Raw genomic sequence first — 18,030 nt, forward strand, 5'->3', positions numbered from 1 at the left:
GCCTGCAAAACCCACAGAGCTTTTTTTTTTAATGTGAAATTTAATATCATCAAATCATATTTCTTTGAAATGCAAACTGATCTTGTAAAATGTTAATGGTAGGATCTAGGTGGTGGGTACCCTGGCCTTCACTGTTGAATTCTTTCACCTCTGCTGTATGTTTGGAAATTTTCATGATAAAATATTGGTAACGAGAAAATGTAGCATGATTTCCAGGTGTTTTTTTTCACCTGAACGAACTTGAGGACCTTGATGGGACTTAGGAAAGCTAACCTCCTTGGGCTCTAGGTGACCGGGTGGTCACCACCTTAACACTGGTCCCTCCAGGACGCCAGGTGCCCTAGGCCCTCCTGCCACCATGCTGCATTGCTCCTCTGAACATTAGTGTAGGTTCCCTTCATTCAAAACAGACACAGCTTTCCGGCAGAACATGACAACAAAGACCTTCTGGAACCTTCCCTCCAACTTTCTTCTGCTACCAAATCAGCAAAGAGAGTTTGGTCTAATGTCTGTGTGCCTTTGCCTTCTCATCCTGCTTATAAACTTGCTTTCCCTTTAGTGACTCCCCTCGATTATTTTGTCCTAAGGCTGCAATTAAAAAGAGATCACTGTGGTCTGGGGCCCAGAGGCCCTGCTGGTTCCCATTAGCTGGGCCCCTAATGTAGCCGAAGCTGGGCCCTGGTAGTAATTACTTGGCAAGAATAATGGGACACTTATTGCTCCATCCGGTGCCCAACCCAGGGCATGATATCAAATATGCAAAGTTGGGCTCTTGTGTAATCTACACAACTGTCTCCCCAGTCTCTCACGGGTGGCTAAGAAAAGGAAATGCAGAGCGCACTGGTGTGGCCTGATTGACAGAGGCCACCACTATCATCCTCCTCCTCCTCCTCCTCCTCCTCCTCCCCCTCCCCCTCCCCCTCCCCCTCCCCCTCCCCCTCCCCCTCCCCCTCCCCCTCCCCCTCCCCCTCCCCCTCCCCCTCCCCCTCCCCCTCCCCCTCCTCCTCCTCCTCCTCCTCCTCCTCCACTTTGAACTATGAGTGCATTAAGATCGGGCACAGGTACGCAGCACTTGAAGATGCAGAGCCCTTCTGTGCTCCTCGTCTCCGGCGCGGCGGGCTGCCATCGAGGGCGGGGCGGCCGGGCAGGGATCACCGCCTCCACTTTGCAGGTGCAGAAACCGAGGCTGGGTGGGTGGCGGTGGCCCGCGCTGCTGGCCCCTGCCGAGGTGAGGTCTGACTCGGCCTCTCTGGCTCTCTGAGTCACGCGGGGCAAGGGCCCGGCTCACTCTCTTCCCCTCTGCTTTTCCTCCTGGCAGCTCCCTGCCCTCTGCGCTTTCCCTCTGCCCGCTCCCACGCCCCCCGCCCACCCTCAGGAAGGTTGATTGGCCAACGTGGGTCACATGTTCTCCCGAGAGCCAATCAAAGACAGGAGGCGTGGCTCTGCCCGCCAATGGCAGCTCCCACCCTAACCCCTATAAAGAGAGTGGGAAGGCCTTTTCCAGGGGTCCTTGCTTCTGTCCTCCCACTCTGCCCCACCCAGGAATCCCGGAGCAGGAGAAACCTCCCTCTCAAGGCGTGGGCCCCAACTGTCTGGCTCTTGCCGACTTGTCCCCCAAATTGCAGGCAGGAAACCAGAACCCCAAGTGGCCTTCTCACTTCCTGCCCATCACCCTGAGGCTTCCATTCCTGTGATCGGACCCCAGGTCCCCCCTTCCCTGCCAAGACCCCAATTCACTGGCGTTCAGAGCTTCTCGGATGGCTCCTTGGATTGTTCCCGTTCTTCCCCTTCCCACTACTTCAAGATGCCCAGGCCCCGCAGGTCTTGTGCCTGGCTGGCCCTGGCCTGGCTTTGACAGACCAATGCCCAGAATGAGTGACCTCAAAAACACAGGGAGTTCCCAAAGGCGGCTAGAGACTACATTCTGCAGTTGGAGTAGTGCTCATTTCAAAGACCAGAACACCAGCCACGTTGAAATCCCAAGGGTGACATCCCATGTGGGGTTGAGCTCTCAGCCAGTGCCAGGGTCCAGTCTGCTGAGGTGAGCTGGAACATGGGAGAAGAGAGGCTCTGAGCCACAAGTGGGGTCCCTGCCCAAGAAGATGGGATAAACCCGGGGAGGATCCAGAGAAGAGGCATGTGTGGAAGCGAGGGGCCCTGGTGCTGAATCCCTGTGGGTCCCAGGGTGCTGCGGAGCTTAGGCTGGGGGTGTTGGGACACCCTATAAACCCAGTCTATCCACCTCTCTTCTGACCCAGGGCTTCACAGAGGGATGGAGTTTGGCACCTGATAAACTGAATTTGAATCCCGTGTCCCTGAAAAGCTGTGTGACTTGGGCCGTGGAGTTCCTCTCTCTGAGTCCTCTTTGCTCATCTTGAAATTGTGTCTGATCATGCACACCTTGCCGGGTTCTGGGAGCAATGAATGAAGCACCACAGGCCAAGTGCATGGGAACTCACTGCACCCCGGTGGTCTCTCCTTCCTGCTGAAGGGAATCGTTATTTCTCCCCGGTGATTTCTAGAAGGGACCAGGATCCCATAGGGAATACTATCTTGCCTAGCAGGGCTGGACGTGGGGCACGGAGTGGGCTTGAACTACACTTGTCAGAGGGCAGCGTGGTATCAGAAACGACATGGGTGGAAAGCTATTCCTATACACGGGCCGGGTCCCACCCCAGAGCCTCCCAGGGGGCAGAGGGTCTCTAAGAAGGCGTGAAGGGGCATTCCCAGGTGCTTTGCTAGAGGAAAGCCCCCTTCTTGAAAGACTCTCATGCACAGGCCATCAGGAGGATCACAAAACTGTTTATTTCCCCCCTCTGATAAGAAAAGATGGATGCAGGGTGCAGAGAAAACCCAGCCACTCCCTTGCTGACCACACAGGGTCCACACACAAACCTAACAGGCTCTGTCTTTCTTTCCCGAAGAATTTTTCCTGCTTTAGCAGAACCATAATGCACCTTCTAAGTGCTCCCCGAGGCATCACGTCATGCTGCTTCTGGGCAGAACGGGTCGTACCTGCTACTCGACAGCAACCGTGTCATTGGACATACAGCATCCAATTGGCAAAAAATGTACCAAATGTCAAATTTCATATGATCAGTGCAAGAACTGGTTTTCTCTTGGCATCTAGACTGGCTGCCCCCTGAAAAATGTCTTTCTTTCCTTGGTCCTTAGCAATGCTTAGCCCCCGGGCAGAGAAAGGGAGCAAACTTTAACCTTTGCGTTCAAAAATAAGCAAGGTTTTCAACAAACAGTTGAGTAATTGGACTCATTATTTAAATACCGAAATACATCAGATGAACTTATTCATCTGGCCCAGCTTAATACATGTTGGCCTAACACTAAAACAAATACATCAGTTTAAGAAATGTCACGAGGGATAGGCATGGTTGGTGTGGCAATGACTTGGCCTGGAGGCACAGACATGCTGCGCCATGGACAGGCCCTCAGAACCAGTACTCAGAGACAAAGATGTGCACGTTGACCACGTTTCGGTGGGACACCACACCCCCGACCACGTAGTTCATCTCCAGCTTCAGGACGGCATGGAATGGGCCCACAATGGGCCGCACCTGGCGCACGACACCTGGAGAGAAACAGAAGGCGTCTTAGACCCCCTCAAGTCCCATGCTGAGCCAGATAAAGTTTGAGTCCCCTGTCTAGCATCCACCTCCCAGTGGTCACCCCTGGGCTCTGCTTCCACCTCCAGGGGACAAATGACAGTGAGCTCACTCTGGCCATCTACCCGACAGAGGATTTGAAAGAGCCTAGAAGCAGGCCTGGTGTGGAGTGGATGCCCAATAGACGCTTGTCCCCCTCCTTCCTACCCACCGTGCCCAGTTCTGACCCTGGGGAAGAAGCAAAGCAGATGTGATCCTGTCTCCTGTGATACTGAAGATCACAGCGGGGTCCCGGAAACCCTTTATCCAAGCAGAGCTGTCTCCACGGGACATGCCCCTGGACCCCTCGCTGTCCATGCCTCTGTGGAGGGTGATACCTGAGCTCACCAATGTTGCTGGTAACCGATGAGCAAGAGGCAGCTCTGCCAACAGAGCCTCAGAGCAGGTCCAGCCTGAGCAGCGGATCTTGGCCAGGGCCATCAGCAGGAGGACAGGTGGTGGAGGGACCACACAAAGGCCATGACTGGCGGCCTCCTCCGCCGGGGCTCAGAGTACAGGGCACAGACAAAGCTCAGCTCGGAAGAGGGAACAACTCGAGGCAGATTTGCAGGGGAGCAGGACTGGGGGGAAAGAGTGGATTCCATAACTCTCTCCAAACCCGTGCCTGGCCATCTCCCTGTCTCCAGGCCAGGCTTTGCTAGCCCAACCTTGCCTCCGCAGGACACCCAGAGGCTCAGAGCGAACTCTCCTGCCCTCTCGGATGAGATGGATGGGGCTAGGGTGGGCGTTACCCTGGCCGGACTGTGGAGACGCTGCTGCCCTTTCTGGGCCTCGGCTTTTTCAGTGAACAAATGATACCATGTGACCCTGTGTTTCTGCAGCGCACGATCCAGATGACCCAGCACAGCAACTGCCCAAAGGATGAGCTGCGGGTGTGCAGGGCCGCCTCCCCGCCAGACTGAGGGCTCAACCTTCACCTCCACCTGCATCCATACCTTCCTCCATAGGCCCCCGGAGCCGTTCTCAGTGACACATAGAAAATAACAGAATCCTGGTTTCAAAGCCCATGAAGGATCTAAGTTAAGTGCCGTGTTCTAATAGAAGTCCAGCAGAGGAGAATGGAGGAGACGGAGTCTGACGGAGTCAGGGAAGGCTTCTTGGAGGAGGGGCTCCCCCCTGCGGAGGAAGCAACACAAGCAAAGTCTGCAGGTTGATGGATTCCCGGTGCTTGCGGCCGACCAGGTGCCACCAGAGCTGTTGACATTTAGGGATGAATGACGTCCGAAGTCCTTTCTCCGTCCCGCCTGCTCTGATATTAGGACCTGCCCCGAGGGGTGGCTCTCCCGCTGGACTGTACAATCTCCGTGGCTGATTTTAAGCCGCGGAGGCGAGGTCACTGAGGGCGGGGGTGGGAAGCGTGGACGGGCGCCCCTCAGCCGGCCGTCGAGGTGCACCAGAGCAGCGGGCGGGCAGGGGGCAAGCTCGGCCCGGCGGCTCCACAACCACGTGCTGAGCAATCGCCGCTGATTCTTTGCTGCTCCGCACTGCTGACTCCCTGCCACAGACCCGGGACCCAAGCACGGGGCAGCGTCGTCAGGCCCCGGGGCCGCCCCTGCCCGCGTCAAAGGCTTGGGGGGCACTGAAGGCTGGCGAAGGCCTTCTGCGGTGGCGCCAAGTTCATGCTCAGAAGGGGAATTTTGGCGTGCCATCCCCCCTTTCAGTCTCTGGGCTTATGTCTCAAAAGTGAAATGCCCAGCAGCCGGGGTGGAATTCCAGGCTATTCTAAGTAAACAAGGGCTTTCGCTCTGATGGAGAGAGATTCTGCAGGCTGTCAGCACCCTTTCTCTGGCCCTGCCCGACGGTGACATTGTAGCTTTGTCCCGGGTGAATGCCCGTGAACATCTTCAGCTCGCTGCTAAAGACGCGGGCTTGTCAGCAGCCCTCCGTTTGCCAGTGGCCCCTGACGACCCGGCCGCTCCCACCCACGAACCCCCCCCACAGAATCTGGGCCGGGTCGGTGGGGGCTCCCCAGTGGGCCCCCGTCCATGTCAGCTTCTCCTCTCCCCAGGCCTGAGGCCCACGGTGCTGCCCACCAGACTCAGTGGTCCGGGTTACCTCCTGACTTCACCCACCCTCGGGGCAGAAGTTACTACTCTGCTTCCAGTGCTCAGAGAAGTTTCCGGGTCTTCAAGGAAGAGGTGAGAGGCTGGGGGAGCCTGAGAACTATTTTGGGACAGAGGAGCAGTGGAGTGGAGAGTACATTTCTTTTTTTTTTTTTTAAGAGTTTATTTATTTGACAGAGAGCAGGAGAGACAGCGAGAGAGAGAGCACAAGCAGGGGGAGCAGCAGAAGCAGAGGGAGAAGCAGACTCCCCGCTGAGCAGGGAGCCCGATGTGGGACTCGATCCCAGGACCCCGGGATCATGACCTGAGCTGAAGGCAGACGCTCAACGACTGAGCCACCCAGGCACCCCTGGAGAGTACATTTCTGCAAACTACGATCGGATATGTATTTATTTCTATTTATCATTATTCTCTTTATATAGCATATAATTAATGTGATATAGATTATAAATAATTTAAATTATGTTATTATTATAATGCCAATGTATAACTAGATACTATGAAATATGTAAATATACTTATTTAAATATATATTAAAATCTTATATATAAATATGAATATAAAAATGTATAATTATATATTTTAAATGTATGTAAACTTTTATATATATATTTTAAATGTATGTAAACTTTTATATATATTTATATATATAAATGTGTTTATATAATTTATGAATATTGTATAAAAATATAAAATGTGCTTATACATTTATATGTAAAATATAAATATTATAAAATTATTATACACACACATTTGAATAGCATGAACGGTTTAGAGCCACAGAAGTTTCTGGGCATTGTGTATGTGTGCCAAGCACTGTACTAAGTAAGTACATAAAGGCAATGTTGGGCTGTCCTCGCGGCTCAGCATGGGGACAGGGAAGAGCAGTATGACCCCAGAAGAGTTTGTTAACCTTCCTGCATTTTAATTTGCTCTTCTGTGAAACGGGGATTAAAAATAGCAACCTTCAAAATCAGAAACAAAACAAGCACGAGGACATCCTCCTCCTTCACCCTCAGAAATGACTACTGGACAGCAAAAAAAGCATTTTGCAATTCCAAATTAAATGTGATCTGATTTTCAAAGTATGGCTGAATTCTTGGATGATGGAAAAACAGAGCAAGTGTTGAGTATTTTTACGGGATTGATTTTAAAATTGTACTAAAAGGAAAGCCCCGAATGTGTAGAAAGCGTTTGCATCTAAATCCATCATGTTGGGCACTTTTCGAGGTTTGGTCTCTGCCATGCGATGGCTTATTGTTTGGCTGCAGCTGAGTGTTGAGACAAAAGAGGCGTGGAAGGAAGCCAGGGGCTGCATTAGTGAAAGGGGAACTGGGAAGGGCCAGGGGGGAGGTGGGCCTGACTTCTGATGCAGGTCACACTCAGAGCTGAGATTTCTGCAGGGTATTTGCATTTAACAAGAAAAATGACTAAGGCAGGACAAATATGCGTGCTGCAATTGTGAAACAAGAAATCATGAGTGCACATAGCAAAGCTCAGAAGTGTGTCCCCTGCCTGCCCCCCTGCTCCCCCCCCAACCTCACCAGAAGGAGCTTCTCTACCCCTTCCCTCTGACCTGAAGTCAGCACTGAATCCCCACCTCTAACCATAATCCCAGCTAACCCAGGGCTCCCTTTCCAGGCCACACCCATTCTGTGGACCTGACCACTACTTCTTCTGCTTAGTCACACTTCCCCTGGAGCTCTGGTTTGGGTGAACATGTTCCCTCCTTTCCCAGGATAGTCTGAGCTTGAGTTCCACCTCCTAGTCCTCCCTTTGACCAAGCCCAGGCTTTCTCCTGATATCACTTCTTTCTTTACAGCTTTTCTACCCATCCATCCACCAATCCATCCATCCACCCAATCATCTATCCACTCATCAATCCATCTACCCACCCATCCATCCATTTATCCATCCACCCACCCACCTATCCATCCATCCATCCATCCACCTACCTACCTATCCATCCATCCATCCATCCATCCATCCATCCATCCACCTACCGAGCTATCCATCCATCCATCCACCCACCCATCTATACATCTACTACCCACCTATCTATCCATCCAGCCAGCCATCCACCCATCCATCCATCCATCCACCTGCCGAGATATCCATCCATCCATCCATCCATCCACCCATCCATCCATTAGAGGACATTCTACACAGGGGCAGGTTTAATGAAGATTCTACAGACATTTAAATTGGATTTTGAAGAATAATTATGAACCTAGGAAGCAGGAAGGACTTGGGCAAATCCCCAAAGTATGATGGTTCAGGCCAGTTCTCAGAATAGTGTCAATCCTGGGAAGAGAAAGGCAGATGAGGCTGAGGAGGTGGTCACAGCCTGCTCCCAGGACCTCACACCTCGTCAGTCTCACAGAACCAGGAGTCTAGGTCTGCAGTCTCCTGGCTTCTTCCCCACCATGGATTCTAGACCAGTGTTCATTCAGAACCACTACCAACCTTCCTACAGCAGGGAAACAGGGGAGGGAGGAAGAGAGACACGTGCTGCCCATCTGTGGCACCACAGAGATCGAAAAGTCTCCCCCGGCGGCCCAACTCTCCCCTCAACTTGATTCTACAGATATGATATTGGCATTTGTTGTGTGCTAGGCATTGGGGACCAGCTGGACCGCTTAGGTCCTCTTTCGTGAAGCCTCCCCAGCCCTGGGGTACCTGATACCTCATCCCCCTCAGCTCTAACGCTGCACCTGCCCATGGCTGGGAAGTGACAGTTGGCTCCCCCTTCGAGGGGCACCATCTGCAACTCATGCATCCCACTGTCCCCAGCACAGAGCACCATCATGATGACTGAGTGGGATAAGGCGGAGGAAGAAAGAAGGCAAGAGGAAAGAAGGGACAGGAGTCCTTGAGGCCCCCCACAATCTAGGAAGGAAGACAAAACTCTGTCCTGTAGGAAAGAGGAGCCACGGAAGACTCTGAAGGACACTAGTTAATGACCAGTCTAGCAGCAAAATACAGGCCCAAGGGAGAGGTGCATTTCCATCAAGCCTGGCGTGTCCATCTGACCTGCTGGGGTGTTTACCTCCTCAGCTTTCCAGAGCCCCAGAAATTAAAAAAAAAAAACCACCATGGTGCCGAGTTCAACTGTGTTAATCTTCCAAATCCTCGTCCTTGGCATTTCTGCTTCGGGTCTCAGACGCTGCTAGTATTCCTTGGCGTGTCGACGTGTCTGTGCCTCTTAAAGATATAATTAAGCCTTTTTTTTCCCTTTGAAAAATGTAGGCCCCTCGGGCACTTCACCTTCACATCTCGTCTCTGCTCTGTAAATTGCAGCTGATGTGCTGGGATCCAGGAGCCCGACATGAAGCACAGAGGTCCAACGGGGATCTTGGTCATCCCGTGGGGTCTGTGGTCGGTCCTCCTGGCCCTTGAATCCACCCCCCAGCATCTGCTGCTTGGCGTGGCACCCAAGTGTCCGTCTGTTGTTTGGAAGGATGGAAAGCAGCCGTGGCACTCTCTGCACGGGTCTTGTCTCTGACACGAGACGCTGATCTATAAAGAGACCCGTGATCACAGACTTGGGTTCCGGCCCTGGCTCCACAGGGACCAGAGGTGTGACCTTGTGCAAGTCACCATGCGTTCTCAAGGTCAGCCTTCAACCCAGAAGTCCTGTGATTCTAAATGACAAAGTATAATGCGTGAACGGGGTTGTCAGAGAGGATTTTAACAAGCCAGGTGATGCATCAAGAGACTTCGTGTTGATCTCATGTCAGTGGAAATTAACCGTGCTTTTAAGAGAGATCCGGCTTAGGAAAGACAGAGGTAAGAAAGTCACGTGCCGGCATAATAAAAAGAGGGAGAAGCTATCCCTCCGTGAAACCCGGTTATAGAACCACTTGCTCTCTTGGGAGTCATCAGTCTCCCCGTGGCTGTGTAATTCCGGGGGCCAACGGCACCGTCTTTCCGGCCACTCTTGTGTCTCTGGCATGCGTCACAGAGCAGGTTCTTCGTCCTGCTTTGCACTTGACACACAGGAGGTCCTCAGCCCACATTTGCTGAATGAATGAGTGAACGAACTGAACATCAAACATTAAGCACAGTTTACAAAGCGGAAAATTATCACCCGGAAAGGAGAGCATGGGGAGAGGGAGAATGCACAGTTGTCGAAGGTCGTTGAGTTTCCTGGCTTAGGTGGAAAGGGGACGAGGAAGAGCAAGTCCTCACTATCTGGCCTCAGTGGCCACCACGCAGGGCCACAGGCAAGGAGGAAGGCGGAGTGCCGGCCGAGGTGCTGGGACCCAGGTGCTGGGACCGAGAACCGGGAGGTCAGAGGAGACCCGCGTGGTCACGACAAACACAGACATGACGGGCAATCGGGAAGGGGCACATCATCACCCACATCTCAGTGAAGTCTCCTTGGTACAAATAATGAACCCTGCAGACGAGGATTAAGAGCACAGATCAACGGCAAAGAGGAAAACCCAAGAAAATGAAGATACACTGTGGGTACATATAAAGAGATGGGGCGCCCAGCTCAGTCAGGAGCATGCGACTCTTGCTCTTGGGGTCGTGAGTTTGAGCCCCACATCGGGCTTAGATATTACTTAAAACAAAACAAAACAAAACAAAACTAGAGCATGGATGGGCTCAGGGAGGGACACACAGCAGGCGAAGGGGAAGGGAAACAGGTGGACCTCACGGGCCGGTGGCTTCTTCGGTCCTCACCACAGTGCTATCGGGAACAGACCGTCCCCTCCCTTCCCTGGGGGAGTAGAGTGGCCTTGGAGGGCCGGATGCCCCGGGTCCCACAGCGCACAGCTCCGGATGCCATCCAGCTGGGACTGACCCCAAAGCCCAGCTCTTCCCAACCCCCTGCGTCTCCTCCCTCTTCACAGTGCCACGTGACATGGAGGAAACTTCCAGAATGTGCTGCCCTTGGCTGAGTCATACATATAGGGCAAGCATGGCAGAAAGGAACCAGGAAGCAATCACATCTGTAATTGGCAGTGGAGGAACTGAGCTCCCGAAACCCCGTCTTCTCTTCTCCCCCTGAGAAACACCCAGGCAGGAGCTTGGAAGGAAGGGGGACAGGAGTCTGGCTGCATATTTAAAATACCAAATGGCACTCAACATGTCTTCACAGAACTCGCCATCCACACTTCTCGATTGTTCTAAGTGTGCTCCCCCCGCCAGCCTCCCGGGAGCTAAAGCAACCTGGACGGGACAGCTGCAGGCGCGAGAGGCAGCCCCCGGAGACCACCCTTCCCCTCTGGGAGAAATGTGGAAAGCTAGACCTTTCAGCCTTCCTCCCTGATGTGGAAGCTGAGTTTCTACCGTGCTTTGTCCTTGGGAAGCCCACTCCCGTCTACTGTCTGGTCCTCCTCCTGTCAACAGCATTGTCTGTGCTCCTGGAAGAGGAACCGGCTCAGTGCGGGGAAGTGAGCATCAGGGAGCCCACCCTGGGCCACGCCCCTTCCACCGAGCAGTGTGGCTCACCAGAGGAAGAGGAGGCCGGGCACTTTTCTGGAAGGGATTCACCATCTAAGGCACCGACTTCAACGGAGTTAGTTAGCCAAAAATGTGCCCATGAGGAGGAGGATAAGAAATCATTTGCTGCCCCCACCCCTGCCTGCTGGGGTCCTTCCGCTCAGATCTCCCCAGATGCTCCCTTCCCCCAAACCCACTGCTCTTCTGCAGTCTCCAGAGAACTTGGACCCATCCTCCCATCCTCAGCAGGCCGCCTGGCTTCCATCCCTCCCACTCCGTCACCACGGACGCAGAGGAATTCCATCGGCAAGAGTGTCCACACCCTCCTGTCTGCTCTGGCCCCAACCCCGCCTCAGGTCAGGCCTGACCTTACAACACCTTCCTCCTCACCCCCAACGCGCTGCCCCCACTGCGGCCACAGCCAGCCTTCTAGAACACAGGTCGGATCCTGGGGATGAGGTGTGGCTCAGCCAAAAATCGCATCTCCCCCACCCCAGCCCCCAGCTCACAGCAGATGGAGCTCACCTTGCTCAGGTCCCCCGCGTTCTCAGCACTCTGTCCCCGCCGCACTGAACCCCTCACAGTCCCCCCAGGATGTGCAAAGACCACAGAAAGGCAGGTGTGCACAGTCTTGCCAACTGGACTTAGAATTAGAGACTTGGGAGTACCAGAGTGAGCCAAGTCCTGACCTCTGCGACATTACCTCCTTCTTCAGAGGCAACCAAGGCCCTGAGGAATTAAGACGCCGGCCCGGTGTGCAGCTGCTGAGTGCAGAGTAGGGACCCCGAGCCCCCACTTCTGGTTGCAACACAGCGCCCTCTCTTCTCTTTCCTTTGGCAAGCACGGAGCCCGTGTTCTGGGCACGCACTGTGCTGGATGCCATGGGTATAAACACTGCCCAGCGCTGGTGAGGGTCCTCATGGAGCTCTCGGCCCCCTGGGGGAGTCAGACGTAGATGGCGGGGCCGCAGAGCCTGGGAAAGTGAGGAAAGAGGCTTCGGGGGAGCTCAGGAGAAGTGCTCACCCCAGACCGGGCCCTGGCAGCCCATGGAAGCTTCGCCAAGGAATTAGTCTCAGCTGAACTTTGAAGGACAAGTCGGCCTGGCAAGAACAGTCTGGGGGCGGGGGGGGTATGCTCGGAAATGCAGATGCAGAGGAATTTCAGGACTGGGCTGGACCCCGAAGAGTCAGACTTCACCCTGCCCAAGGTCGCCCTGGAAGGTCATGGCCCAGGAACCCCACATGGAGTCCCGACACCCCGTGTGCTCTCCTGACTCACGCTCCCTGAGCCCGAACATGCTGTGTGCCTCAGTTTCCCCGTCTGCAGATGGGGAGGAAAGTGAGTAGCATCTCCACCATGCTGGAAGAGTGGCTGGCACACAGCAAGGTCCCCAGGGGGTTAGCTATTAGTCTGATGACAGTGATAACTAGGACGCTACTTGGGGTCCCCAGTCTCAGCCACGGAGCAGATGTTCCTCGCAGAGTCCGTCCAGAAACGCCCTGCCCCTCGTAGGTCCTTGCCTCCAGGAATTCATAATTGTTGGAAGAGCAAGACCAGCAAGAACTCATGGGGCCGTGAGCACCGCGCCCCTGCCGCGGGCGCGGGCATTTCTGTGCTCCCATTCCAGAAGGATTCTCCAGTGATCCTGCCCCGAGCGTCTCCCCTCCACCCTGTGCACCGGGAGGGCCTCGCCAAGGTCACCAGTGGCCTGGGCGTCACCTAATCCAATGGGTGTGCCCTCCGGGAAATGCCTTCCCCTCTTCCAGGACATCTCGGCTCTACGCTCGCTGGCTCACCCCGACCTTGAGCACGAGGGCTGCGGCGCCCCATCTTGGCCTCTTCTCTGTGTCTACACTCGCTCCCTCGGGGAGCTCATGGGGTCACGGGCTCTGATCACCATCCCCACGCTAACATCTCCCAAGCTCATCTGTTTCAGTGCTCACCACCATGGGGCCATGGCGTCTTGATCCTAATGTCCAAACTGAACTTCCGGCCTCCCCAAAGCTGCAGTGTCTCGGCCTTCTCGTCTCAGCAGACGGCAATGCCAGTCTTCCCGTTTTCGGGCCAAAATCTGTGGGGTTATCCAGCCTACATCCAACTCATAGCAAAATGTGGCACTCCCTTCTAAGGACACCCTGAATCTGTCTCCCTCTCATGCCTTCTGCTGGACCCGCATGGGGGGGTCCCACCATCGCCTCAGCCCAGCCGGCTGTGGGAGCCTCGGCCCCGCACCCAGAGTCAGCCTTTAAAGCCTTAGGTCATCTCACTCCCCGCCTCAAGACCCTCACATGGCTCCTACCTCACTCAGTGGAAAAGCCAGTGGCCTCACAACAGCCTCAAGACCCCGCCTCACCAGCCACCAGCTCATGCCTCTGCTCAGCCACATTGGCCTCCTTGCTGCGGTTCAAAGACACCAGGCTTGCCTCTGTCTGCCTCAGGGACTTTGCACGTGCCATTCCCTCTGCCTCAGGGACTTTGCATGTGCTCTGTTCCTCACATCTCCGTGTGCCTCATTGCCTCAGCTCCTCAGGTTAGACAACTGTCTCTGACTACCAGATTTAAAGTTGTTCCTCTGCCCCACCCACACCTTCCCCCTCCTCCTCTCCAGCCCTCTGCATCGCACTCACCACCCCCTGACCGTGAACATATTCTACTTGTTTCTTGTCTGCTCCCACCCTCTGGAATAAAATGAATATGTGGCAGGGATGCATGTCTGTCTGTCTTGGTTGCTGCTGTGTCCCCTGGACCAGGACCTGCCTCTGCAGGGCATAGACAGTGTTTGCTGGAAGAAGGGATATGGGAAGAGTCCCAAAAGAGGCCCATCCAGGCTGCTGTGGAACACAGGGGAGCAGCCGAATACTCCAGCCTGTGGGGGTGCAGAGGGTGGGCAAGAGGAGAATTTGACACTGACCTGGGCTTTGAGGGATGGATAGGAGTTTACCCAGAGGAGGAAGAGGGGCATGTCCTAGCTAATGTCCAGAAGAGGGGAGAGGCCACGGATGTCTGGGGTCTGAGGCATGGGCTGGGGGGCTGGAGAACAGTGGACAGAGAGAAGGGACAAGAGTGCTGAGTGCCGAGGAGGACAAGGACAGGCCTAGGCGGAGGATGTCTCTCTGGCTGGGCAGCAGGGGTTTAAAAGCTGGCAGTCCCGGCAGCAGCTGGTTGTGGTGGTGTAAGGGGAGCCACTGAGGGGGTGTAGAGGGTCCCTGGCTCCTGGCTTTAGGAACCGAGGGGCTAGGGCACATTTTGCCGTGACACGGATGCACATTGCTGAGACAGGAGGCATGCGTTGGCCAGGCTCAGCGGGTCCAGCTCGGGCCACTGGGGCAGTCTGGGCAGGAGCAGGGTTCCCTGCATGCCTCACTCGGGGGGACTCCAAAGCCCTGAGCCCCACCGAGCCCTCGGAGGGTCCAGCACAAGCCTGGGGGGGCTGCCTGGGGGCATCGTCAGCTGTGTGAGGGGTGACCTCTGAGAGTCTGTGTCGGTGAAACTGGCGGCCGAGAGCCCTCCTTTGAGGGTTTTGGGGGCATAAAACTGACATTTGAGCACGGTTATGAGGTCAGGTGCAGCACTGGGCCCCATGCCCTCCACCCCATCTCTGCTCCACGGGATCCCAGCACAGGGGGCACAAGAAGTGTTTGTCCCTCTCATCTCCATCCCATCCCCTTCAAGAGACCCTCCCACATACACTCCACCTCCCACCACCCTCAGTGACGCTGCCAGCCTCAGGGTGAAGACGGGCCACGGCCCATCCTGGGCCCCGAGGCTGCTGGGCCATCACCCCAGGAAACACGCTGGCTGCTGGCCAGGGTGTGGCCCGGGGTGACGGGCAGGCTGCGTCTCCGGGAGCAGAGAGAGCGCCTAATCCCTGGGATTTGCCGTGAAAGCCGGGACAGGGCCAATCACTCGTCACCCGGCAGGGACAGCCGCACTGTTGTTTTTAGGTGGAATTTCTGAATGTCATCTGTAATGTGTACTGATCCCGGGCCAAGCTTTCTGAATCAGGCTGCAGGACAGGGTCAGCAGCACACGTTTAACCCCTTGGGGTAATGATTTTAAAGAGGTGATCTGCGCCCCGCTGGCTGGGACAGCCGAAGGTGCCCTGAAGCCAGATAGTTGGGCAAGCAAGCGCTTTGCTCTGAAAGAGGCTTCCCTCGGCGGGGGGCGGAGGTGCCGTGAGCTTGGGATCTTCGCTCACGAGCTCTTGTAACAGGTTTGCTGTGTACTAGCCCGTATGTTGTGCACTGCACACGGAAGAGGCTGAAAACCCTGGGGTTTTGCAGTACACAACATATTCAGCTGGACGGGGCAGCCCTGCCACACCCCACTTCTCTTTCCCTCTGAGACATTAACAGGTACGGGGCCTACAGGAGCTCAGATGGCAGGATACTAGGGAAGCGAGGAGGCAGCTTCATGAAAGAAAGCTCTGTGGCTTGGGTGTAAGTTTGCTGCCCAGCACCCAGCCCGGGGCTTGGCCTAGAGTAGGAACCCGGGATGTTCTTGTTGAGTGAGCAAGATAATTCAAGGATGCCAGAACTTGGACGGCACGGCCTCCACCATCTTGCTTCTGGCTGGGCCTGCCTCGCCCACCCAGGCCACAAGGATGGCTCCCGGGCAGCTGGAGCTGCTTTGGGGTGAACACTCTCAGCCCTGTCGTCCCCTCAAGGGCACCAAGCTCTCACCCACTACAGCTCCAAACGGCTCCTCACCTCAGCTCATTTATCCCCTAACAACCCACCCAGCTGTGTTCGAATGCGCACATCCAGTCCTCCCAGCAGGCGGTTATCAACCCAGCAAGGCAAGTATTATGGCAATTTGGCTGAGATGAAAACTGAGACTCAGAGAGGTTATGCAAACTGCCTGAGGTCACACACCTAGAAACAGGGAAGCAAGAATCAAGCCCGGAATGTCTTACCCCGAGTCCAGTGCTCAGACTGTGGCCACAGAGACTCAATCACGTTTTGCCCCAGAAGGGCCACCCCAACTACGATCATTTTCAGACAGTCAACTTGCAATAGGGTAATAACCCCTAGACTCACAGATGAAATTCAGAATGCTATTTCAAAGTGAAGATGTTTTTAGTTTGCTTCAAGAGGAATACTGTCCGAGGGTGCCCGCGCCCCGGTCGGCACACATCACGCTTCGGCAGACAGCGGGGCAAGTGGGGACTGTCGACCCCTTTCCATGGAGAAGGCTCAGGTCCCACTAGGACTGACTTTCTGCACACTCATTGCGTGCCAGGCACTGCTAGGAGCTTTCACATAATCATTTCATCTAATTGCATTAATGGGCGTCTATAATTAGGGCATATCCCTTCTACACCTAACATTGGGAACCATCTCTGAGGTGAGTGGGACAATCACATGATCCTCCATTCATTCTGACTTTATCGAGCACAGGACTAGCTGCCACGGTGCCAGGGGCAAGAACAGGAGCCCATCAGTTTCTCGGGGGGACCCAGGGGCCCTCAGAGCCGCCCAGGAGGCTAGGGAGCTCGGGGCAGACCGAGCACGGAGCGGGCACGCGGCAGACAAGCTTTCCAGCTGCAGCTCTGCCTCACCTGCTGCAGGACCCAGGGCCGGCCCTTCAGTCTTTTCTTATAGAAACAGCGACGCCAGCCCACAAGGCAGCACGAGGAGTGTTTTGCTCGCAAGTGCTGAGCGTGTAAAGGGTTCTGCGCACGGGAATGAGTGAACGTACACAGGGGCACCAGGTGACCTCTCCACTCCCAGGCAAAACCGTGAGCAAAACCTCCAGATCCTGGCCCTGGGCCCAGGGTGGCTTTGCACTGGGGACATGAGGCTGAGCCTTGGTATTATCGGGTCACCCTTCTCCAAGCCCGCAAGTATCACACATCTCAGAAATCAAACCCTGTGTGCATACACACGCTCATCTGCATCCTCCTACAGACCTAGACACTTAGCCACACCCAAGCCTACACACATCCATATACACTCACCCGTAAACTCACACCCACCCACACACGCACCACACACACACACACACACACACACAGTCAGACCAGAGGGCTTTTCCAGAAACAAAGGCACAAATAGAGTGGGATCTGAATTTCTCTCCAGGTTTGTAGGTTATAATTAAAGCATGTTTCCAGCCAGAGTCCTGCCCAGCCTACAAACAATCCCCCTAAGTTGCAAGTACCCATAGGGGGTGTGGCTTGGCCCAGGCTGAGCAGCTCCCCACTGCAGCCCTGGAACCCCCTACCAGCCTCCTGCGGGCAGATGGGGAAGAGGCAGGCCCGAGGGTCCCAAGCAGCAGCCCCCCCACACACACACACCACCATGGCCACCTGTGGGAACAAGAATGAGTTCGCACTGGTCAGGTGAAGAATCAGAGAAGGCTGTTCCAGGACCCTGCTCCCTCCCCAGCATGGTGGTGTTTAAACCTCATCTCTTGACCATGTGGGCTTGGAGGGGCTCTTTATTCACAAAGGGGTAGCCTGAGACCCAAGACCCCATGGCTGGGAGCACTGTGGCTACTCGAAAGGAAATGCTTCACTACCTATCCCCTCTGACTGCTGCTGACAGATAGATGCCAGTGGTATAGATGTCAGCCGGTGTAGATCAGAAGAAAACAGGGTGCACCACGAGGGCCATGGGGGTGGGAGGCTCTGGAGACAGGTGGCCCAGGTCCAACTTCCATCCTCAAATGCTCCCCAGCTGAGAGGCCCTGGCAAGCAGCTTAGTTCCCCTGGCCTCAGTCTTTTGATCTGCGAAGTGGGGACGACCACCACCTCAGGCTGCAGGAGGCTGCAGGAGGCTGCAGAAGGATCTAGAAGCACCCTGGGCAGTGCAGGCCTCCCAAGGAGCGTCACG

The 18,030-nt window shown here is 55.0% G+C and overlaps 1 protein-coding gene across 1 annotated transcript in view; it reads right to left on the reverse strand.

Annotated features, from left to right (window-relative positions):
- Positions 1 to 2,782: 2,782 nt before the first annotated feature.
- Positions 2,783 to 18,030, reverse strand: part of FBLN1 (fibulin 1) — an 82,702-nt gene continuing 67,454 nt past the window's right edge. Inside the window, exon 17 of the mRNA XM_045872343.3 lies at positions 2,783 to 3,586. Coding sequence (XP_045728299.1) covers positions 3,447 to 3,586 — 140 coding nt within the window. The 3' untranslated portion in view covers positions 2,783 to 3,446. The remainder of the gene's footprint in view (positions 3,587 to 18,030) is intronic.

Source organism: Mirounga angustirostris, unplaced genomic scaffold (assembly GCF_029215605.1).
Source record: "Mirounga angustirostris isolate CCGP_5_RB_7025 unplaced genomic scaffold, mMirAng1.0.hap1 SCAF_5, whole genome shotgun sequence".
Classification (NCBI taxonomy): domain Eukaryota; kingdom Metazoa; phylum Chordata; class Mammalia; order Carnivora; family Phocidae; genus Mirounga; species Mirounga angustirostris.